At 41.2% G+C, this 9707-nt stretch overlaps 1 protein-coding gene across 1 annotated transcript in view; it reads right to left on the reverse strand.

The window, feature by feature from the left end:
* LOC108748993 overlaps positions 1-9707 on the reverse strand; it is a 57963-nt gene that overhangs the window by 2765 nt on the left and 45491 nt on the right. The window contains 3 exon segments of the mRNA XM_018487468.1: positions 1515-1808; positions 4382-4685; positions 5682-5826. Of these exon segments, the coding sequence (XP_018342970.1) occupies positions 1515-1808; positions 4382-4685; positions 5682-5826 (743 nt within the window).

The following is a 9707-nucleotide window of genomic DNA, read 5'->3' on the forward strand; positions in this document are numbered from 1 at the left end:
CTAGGAGTAAAAAAGCTAGCTTATATTATCAAAAACACAAAAGAAGCTTAATAGCACAATACAATTTTGGAATCAAATTCAAGCCAGTAAAAAATTAATTAGTATTGGAAAAAGAATGCAGTTATGATCAAAAAGGGCGATCAGATAAAATATTACTAAATAAAATATAAATTTTAATTATTTTTTTAAAATCATTTAAAGTGCACGAGTTTTGAACGAGTTTTGACTAAACATCAAATACAATATTTAAAAAATTATAAAAATTATTTGGAATAGAAGCAGTTTAAGAGAATTGTGAGCAAAGTTCCAAATTCTAGTCTCTTTTATATTTTCTCTTGACTTTTCTCGGTTTTCCATGGCCAATTTCAAGTTCTCTAATTTTTCCCGGCCTGTGGCAACCCTGAATCTCTTTTAAGATGTTATAAGTCAATCACAGATTCGTATTAGCATCTTATGACATTATTTAAAGCGGTTTTAAAATAAGAAAATTAATTAATTTAATCAAATTTTTAAGAGGACAAATTAATTTTTTCAACCTTTTTTTTTTATATGTTTTAATCCGCGATAGAGATGAGGGATTTGCCAATGGGACAATATCTTGAGATGTGCCGCCAAGGACATCCTTGTGTGAATGTTCAAGTTTGCATCTCAAATTTTAATGGTTATTACCATATGCGGAACCACGAGAGAGAAACGAAATCCCTGGCAATTTCGTGTCGACACCTTGGCAACGTGTATTCCCTATCGTGCCGCGTCTCGGAAACACGGCATCGTTAATGTGTAAGCGGTTATCCGCGCACGGCTTATCGGCGAAATGCAAATGCGCGCGTACGCGGCACATTTAGAAGTCAAATTATATCGTGGACGTCAATGCTAAGAAGAAGGGTGTGCAGTGCCGAGATCGACAGATGGTTTTCGTTCGGTCTTCATTCGATTGGATCTCGACATTGCGCTTCACCGACCTTCCACCTGGCGTATGTAGAAGCGCGCATATTTACGACTTTAGTTGCGCACTTGCAACTAAATGTAGCGATGTGATCAACTGATTCAGCGAACATTGTCAATACTTCGACTGTCAATTGATGTCGATTTGAAACGGTCATCAATAATTACCGACGTATCTCATTTCCGTAAACGTATTCTCCAAATTCTTTGGAATGGAATTTCACTGTAAAGAGTGAAAATTGTGCCATTCTTGGAAAAGAGTGGTTCAATTTTCGATTTTTAAGGCTTTTATTCTTCAGCGTAAGAATCACTTCAAAAGTTTTAGAGAGTACGTATGACTGAACTAGGCCAAGTGTTTCTTGAGCAAACAAAAAGATATCGGCAATGGATCGATCCGATCGAATTAGTCGATGACTCCATTGATTTTCGGACCGGTACGAATCGCTACCGAATGATTTGGATCAAATATAAGGCACGAAAGTAAGAGCTTAGTGCTTCCATCGGGCGGACGAGACAGGCAGATAGACAGGCAGGTACGCAGCGTGTACGGGTGACGACGTGATACATACTGTTCTTCTTCTTCTGACCGGTCGAAGTCTTGGGCGGCGTGATCGAGGACGGCGATCCATTGTGAATTGGCGGCTGCGGCTGATGCGGATGCACAGGGTAGACGGCCGGTGAGGGTACATGGGGCAGGGTCGGCGCCGCCGTCCCTGGCTGATGGAGATCGATGCTGATCTCCGGGTAGAATCGATCTCCGCCCCTGTAGACGATTGGCGGGGCTGGCAGACCGGCGGAGCCGCCCAAAACCGCGGTACTTGTCGAGCTGCTGCTGGGCACGGTGCTGCTGGTCACGGCTACGGCTGGAAAACGAACGGCATGGTATTAGATGACTACGCGTCAGTTCTTCTCTGTACGCTCTCCCTATGCCCAACTCGATCGCAAAGGTGCATATAACAATTCAGGGTATATGTATATCGTTTTATCCTTGTTGTCTTCACCGAATGTTAAACAAGAATAGGAAACGCAACCCAGACGGTCTAGAAATAATCGGCGACGGTTGAGGAGAACGAGTTAGCTTCTACATGACTTAGTAGATTGAAAGGAGAATTCGTATCGTTACGCCGAAACAGCCGCTTGAAGCATGACGCTTGAATATCTTATCGCTGAGAACATCTTAGAACTTGGAACGGTGTTGGTTCTTTACCAACACCGTTCGATTTTAGTACGATTACGTAGTAGAGTAGGAAGAACTCGTGTTGCGAGTGTTAGTAAATAATTGTATATTTTTGAAGAAAGGGTTTGTACGCGTGTGTGCAGTTGATTATAAAAATGTTTATTTTTAAGAAAAGTACTTTGAGAAAGTACTTGATATTATTGCAAAAGATTTACCTCTATGTCTTCATAGAAGTTATCATTCAAATGTATGCAATTCAAATGTATGTATTCTTTCATACGTTGAAATAATACATATTTTTAAATATGTATAAAATGATTTCACATTATCGATTTTCCTAGTCATACTAAATATTCAAATTTTACAATATAAAAAACGGAATTTCTTTTAATCTCCAAAATAAACGCTCTTAAAACACGTGAAAAAAATTCCTAAATCAGTTTTAATGTGGAAAAAAATACAGATAAGTTTCAGAAATTGTGATTAAATGCAGCGAGAGGCAACCTTCGTCATCTTCACACTTTCTCATCGCGAAGGCCCGCCGATAGTCTTCGCGTTATTCTGAGCGCACAACTTGGCGCTGTACCTGCTAACTCCTCGGAAATAAAACTCGCGGCCGAGGAGGTACACGCACCCCCCGGCGATATAATGTGTGGAAGTAGCCGCGCGCGAACTCTCGACGTCTACCGTGAACGCGAGGTCGAGTCTCGCCATGGAATCTTCAATGCCCGAGATGCTCGAGAGAGGAAGAAAGAGAGAGCGAGAGCGAGAGCGAGAGAGAGAGAGAGAGAGTTCAGAGTTCCCGGCCGGCAAAATAGCTGGTCATTATGGCGCATGAATCGTCTCTGCTGGGGCGGTGGTGGCAGGAAGAGAAAAGGGGGGCCAGGGGGGAGGCAAGAGGGAGACCGAAGGAGCGGGAGGACGCTTCGAGGATGCTTCGGAACGAATTGGGGAGAGAATAGCGGGGCGAAATGAAATGGTAGAATTTATTGTGCCCCGGGACACAGAATTGGTCCCCCCCCTCCCCCACCCCGGCCGCAACAAATGATGTACGGTGAGAATTATAATCGATAGGGATTATTTAAGAGGGAGGATGACGGCGGGACGGATGACAGGAGGAGAGGCAGAAGGTAAGAGGTAAGATAGGAGGAAGGACGAAGAGGAAATGAGCTCGAAAGGATGGCGAATAAAAACGAGTACAGCCTGCTATGGTAGCTGTTTCTCTCGCGTAACTGATTACGGGATAATTAATTTATAGACCATTTCTGTTTCGTGCTCCTGATTCTTCTTCCCATTCTCTATGTTTCTTCTCCCCCCCCCTCCCTCCCTCCCTCCCTCCCTCCCGGAGTGTGTATCTTCGGCAGAGATCGCGCGGAAGGAGAAAGCGTGAAGAGTTAAGAGTGTGATTTACACGCGGAATGAAAAGGCGGTGTCCCTTATGCAAACGACACCTGTAATTTTAGATTATGATAATTGAGAAATTAGAATATAATTGCCGCGCGGATTCCATGGGAAGAAGAGGCTGCGTTTCGGGTACCGTTTTTGCGGGCGATGCAATGCAAATGAAGAAATGCACGCGAGTGAACTCGCACAACGAATCGTCACGCGAATTGTTCGCGGAGGATAAGTTTCCGCCTCTCGGATCTCGGAGAACAAAGGAAATCCGGTTTTATTCGATATCTCAAAGTTATATTTCGGTATAAAATAGAGAGAATTTTATATTCTTATATTAGAAAAAAAAGTCCAGTTGCATTAAATTAATCTCAATTAATCTTAGTTTAAGGTTAATTAAAAAAAATACAGATCGAAAAATAATTTCATTGGACCGTCAAAACATTTATAAAAAAAAAGCTCAAACGTGACGAGCAATGCTGCAAAAAATTTTGACTTTTTAACAATTAGCTTGCGTCCTACATAATTATTTTAGTGTGGTGCAACATTTATTTTCAAATCTGTATCTACAGCTAAATTTTGAGATACTTCAGTATCATTCGTTTCATGCGAAAATTTAATTAGGATAACTTCTAGGAATTCTGGTTGGTATGATTAGAATGCATTTTGTTCATATTTTTCGTCGCTACAATTCGGGAAGAGAGATAGTGGAATACAATGAAAACATTTTTCTCAGTATAACGCTTATAAGCATTCCGTGAGTAAAAAAGAATTGGAAATATAAAGTTTAAATTGGAACAATCTTCCTTTCCTCTCATAAATCAGCTTTTGTACTTCTCGCACGATACGTCTATCCTGAATACTTACAGTTGTTGCGCGATGTCGCCGACGAAGCAGAGGTCTCGGCCTCATTGCTGCAGCAGACCTTGAAGACGACCTTCATGTTGTGGCTGGTGCACCGTCCGCCGATGCGCCTGTGAAGATCGTCCTTGGACGAGGTGCTGATGAAGTAGTAATCGTGGCCCGGGAGGAACTCGAGGCCCCCGGGTTGCGGCGTGAACGGCCTAAATGTGATGGTGAAGTACATCGTTTTGCGCGGCTTGTCGCACACTGCTATAACCCGTGGACTTGGGTTCGTTATCCGACATGTTTCGTACTCCTCCTTGGACACCTGCAAAACGCCCAAGAGAAATCTTGCGGTCGGTCAATTGCAACGGTATAATCGATCGGCGACGCGGGACGACACGCGGATCGGCGACACCGATCGCTGATTGACTACTGTGAAAGGTACCATCTTAGCGTTTCCCCCCCAGCGAACTGATTCCCGTGCTCTTCAGCAGAAGAGGGCTTCATTGTCGGAGCTAATCGTCGTGTAGGAAGAACGGCGGAGACAATGGAACAACGGATGGCGGAGAGTGGAGGGACAATCAAGTGGATCGAAACGATTAGGTCGCCGACGACGCAGGAATGGTCTTTGGAAGGTTTTGCTTTGCTCAAGAGGGTGGACGCCACCGGAATGTTTGATGGCGTGGCCGTGAAAGCCGAGAATCTGCCGCGGTATCCGGAATTGGTTATCGGGAGAATAAACGTTTGTAAAAACGTATCAATCGGGAATGCAGTGTCAGATTTTTGGTCTTGGTATTAGCGACAGCTTTTTTTTTTTTTATCAGAATTAACTTTTAGCCAAAAATAATCTCTGCGGCGAAAAAAACCTCTGTGGCGAATAAAAATAAGCGACGGAAAATAAACTCTAACTAAAGAAGTACAAAAAATATAGAACTTGATCTTTTTCATCTAAAAATCACGCATTAAATCGAGTCTTAAAAATATAGAAGGAGGTCGTGAGATTGCCCAATGTGCTTACAGATATTTATATACGTCCAATATTTCTTTCAGTTTATCAATAAATCTACGTTTCGGTAGCTTGCTAAAGAGCGGATGTCGTTTTGGATATATAATCGAAGCGGGATTAAAGAACCAGTTTCAAGTAGCAGCAGCTGTCTAAACATTCGCAGACTCCGATCGACAATTTTTTACGACTGGAGTTGTCGTCACAGACGTCACACGTTATGGTTTTGCATCTAATAAATGCATCGAAGAGGAAGGCTGCATTAATTCGGCTATCGATATTAAGATAAATAAAATATTATACATGAAATAAACTTACGTTGTAGATGATGTACTTCTCAGCATCGTCATCAACGTATGTGTCCGGTGGATACACAGGACATATTATATTGACTTGGTCGTATTCGAACATTGCGTTGTTTTTGTTCACGTCAATTATATGATCTGTGTTGTCTATTCGAAATCTGTAACATAAAAGTCAATAAGAAGAGATTAATAAAATTCTTGAATTAAGGGAACACAATTTTGTATCTATGACGCTGCGCAAACAGAAATTTATCTTATATTAATACCAACGATCAAGCAAGAGTTTCATCACATCGTTTATTCAATGAACTTTCCTTATCCGATTCTTATCTATATTGGGAGATAGCAGATACGTCTTTAAATAGAAACGATTACTAGCGAATGCATGGTTTGGAGAAAATACACGTGAAAATTTTTACACATGATTTGCTGAAAATATATCTCTTTTAAAGTCTCGGAAGCGTACAGCAAACGCTTCTCGAGAAATATCATATTTCTCGTAGACTATGGCGATGCAACGCATACCATCGTTTCCGTGCAGCAAGTTCCAGGACTATCCGTGAAACATTCGCGAGATGCCGACGCCTCCGGTGGAGTCCGAGGGGAGAAGCGAGAGAGGAACTACAGAGAGAGAGAGAGAGAGAGAGAGAGAGAGAGAGAGAGAGAGAATACAGCGTCCCTGCGGCCTGTCGGTAGCCAGGTCAGGAAAGGGAGAAAAAGAAAAGACTCGGACTCGCCCTCGTAAGCACCCAACGTCAGATAGGCAGGCACCCATGGTGTCGAAGCATCGTGCAAGTGTACGTACCGACTCTTGTACAGGATGCTTCAGAAACAAACGCACGATTCCCTTGAACCGGCTTTCAACTTTCTCGTTGAACAAAATGAAAAAATTCCAACGACCGTTCTCTTTTCCAACATTTTTCGGTGATTGATATCCAAGTAATTTAATTTTGTATCACGTCGAGGTTTAAAATTTATACAAAATTAAATAAGAGATCCGGTCATTCTGATCACTGACAAGTCGAACGTTATTGACGCTTCTACATTGAAGCGATCGCGGTTTCGCTTGACTTGGCACTTTCTATCCCGAGCATGAACACCCTATACATTTACGCGTGCGAGTATGCGCTTAGCCTAGCGATCGTGTACACGTACACGTGCACACATACACGCGCGCACTGCATTATGTAGCGGCGGGTTCGCCGATCAGGATGGAAGGGCACTCCAGGGGAGGATGGAAGAACGAAAGGTCGGCGGATGAGCAGTGGAAGAAGAGGAGAAGGTGAGCAGAGAGAAGAGGTGGCGGACGGTTCCTATATAACCGGTTCTTACCGCGAGCACTCTCGCACACGCTAATACGCGCTCCGTAAGTCGAGGTGCGCGCGGAATAGTGACGTCTCCCTATTCCGCCTCCCTATTCGACCTATTTCGTATTCGCGTATCGGCGAAAACCGCGCCGTCATTCAATAAAATTATATAAGTCGCAAAGAAATTCAAAGTTCATAGATTGAAAAGAAAAAAAAGAAGAAAATGTAATAAATATTCGTTTGAAATATTTGTTTACTAACTGAACCATTTACTTGCAGTAAATAAATATTCACGCGATAAAAAAATGATACCAAATCAAATTAATGGTTTTTCTTGTGTCGAATAAATATATGTTTACATTTAGTATTTAATATGTGAACAAAATATTTGTTCCAATTTAATTTTTTTAATTTTAAATTTTTTCAATCTTCTCAAAACACGGAAAGAACGGTTTTGCCAAAGTATTTAATAATTCAGCTGGATATGTATAGATCTGAATATAAATTTTGTCAGATCATCAAAATAATTTATGCGTGTAAGATATATTAATATATTATATTTTTTTTGATAATATCTAAGAAAATTATTTTCAGATTTACGTCTTGTATTTTTAGTAAAATTTTTAGTAAAATCATTTCTTCCGTGTATTTTACAATATTGCACGTTATATTAATATACTTATAATATATGTGTAATTTACATATACACTTGTGTTTCTAACTTATTGAATAATACTTACAGCATATTTTACATGTATTATCTGTAAACCCACTTAACGCTCGTTGTTTATATCATTATCTATTTTCAAGCAAAATATCCTCTAGAAAATATTGATATTTTATGCATACACGAAGATACCTTGCCTCGTTACTGCCGGTCTGCGATTTCGTCGAACGGTATTGCATATTTTACCGCGTTGCGAACGCTGGGCGTTGTGCCGTTTTTTTTTTACTTACGCGAGCTTCTCGATTCCTCGTTCGTTCGACGTTTAAGCCGTTTATAGATGCACGCACTGTCGAACGCGTCTACTTTTTGCGCGTGCATCCATGAGCGCGTCCAAGCCGCGATGTGGAGCTTTACACGGGTATATAACCGTATTTATTCTCTGTCTCTCGCTCTTTCTTATGCACATTTGCCTTCGCGCTGGTAGCGCACAAGTTTCTTACGTGTTTAGAATTTATCCGAGAGCTGGCAACACGTACATATTGCACGCATGGTAAAGTGTACAGGTATTTTTGTCGCTTATTCTCTCTCATGCTATCTCACGTGCGCTTCCGCGGTTGGATCTCGTACAATCGGCCACGGACGATATGAGCCGCAAATCGTACTTATTTTCTTTTTTCTCTGTATTTCAGATTTCGTTATCAACCTCAATTCACCTCCTCAGTATCCAAATCATACGATATATTTTATTATTTCTCTGAGAAAAATATCTACTTGAAAATGGACGAACAGAAGATTCCGATTATATTAATCAGAATTCTGATTATCTCAACTAGAATTTGGTAGATTTCACCAGAAAATTCTAATTTGTCTATTTTCGACTAGAATTTTAATTAATTCAACTAGATCTTTTTTAATAATTCTATGCAAGTCTGTTGGACGGAATTTCTGTCCTATTTTCCTGTTGGATTTATTTCGTTAAATTTGTTTTCCTGATTATGAAAATATATTGGAAAAACCGATAGTTTTGAATTTATCCCCTTTTGTTCTTACTTGTTGGATTCTGATGAAATCGTTATTTTTTTTTTTTAATATAAATATATACATTTTTATTACAAAATTTAATTCGCCTCCTCAATATTACAACACATATGACATATATTTATAATTCCGCATATATATAAAATTATATCTTTGCAAATTATATTGTTATTTTTTTAATACAATTTAAATAAAATTTTCAGATAATCTCCCCCGAAGCTTTGATTTATTTCGTCCTACATTTCGTTAAGCTTGCTTTCCCGATTGCAAAAATACAGACATGACGAAACCGATAACTTTGGATTTACTCTCAGCTGTTTCTCAGCTACGAGATTATGTTGAAGTGGATCGATCGCAAATTTGTCAAACGATACGAACCACAAATTTGATATAAAGCTTCTCACACACGAGAGAAATAAGCATTTCTCACGCGCGTGTATATCACGCTTGTCACACGGGAGACACGCACGACGACGCTGTTAGAGGGAAATGCGGGCGTCGAATATACGCGTCCCGACGTTTCAGAGCGTTAACGGACAATCTCATAAGTGGGCGTGTAAGGGCTCGAAAATTGGAAGGTAGGCCGGACCTCGGCCAAATTAACGTTTGGCGATAATATCCGCTCCCTCTCGCTCGTCGTCTTTTTCTCTCTCTCTCTCTCTCTCTCTTCTTCTCTCCTTTCCGCTTTCTCTTCATTATATCCTCCATTCTGGGTATCGATCGGATCCGATGGGTACTCTAAGCGTAACAACGACCCAAGAGCAGTGCGCGCACGAGGACTCCCGGAACACGCGTACCTTGTGCGTACCACGCGTGCGTGTGCGTGCACATGCGGAGGCACGTGTGAGAGGGCGCGTGGGCGTGTAGGACGTTTCGTTCACGGCGTGGCCATTCACGAATTTATTAGAGGCCGTATATGTACGTGGCAGCCCGAATTACTCGCGATAAAAACGTATCGTTCTCCTTTCGCCTCGTAGTTCCTCGACTCTCTCTCTCTCTCTCTCTCTCTCTCTCTCTCTCTCTCTCT

Source organism: Trachymyrmex septentrionalis, unplaced genomic scaffold (assembly GCF_001594115.1).
Source record: "Trachymyrmex septentrionalis isolate Tsep2-gDNA-1 unplaced genomic scaffold, Tsep1.0 scaffold25, whole genome shotgun sequence".
Lineage (NCBI taxonomy): Eukaryota > Metazoa > Arthropoda > Insecta > Hymenoptera > Formicidae > Trachymyrmex > Trachymyrmex septentrionalis.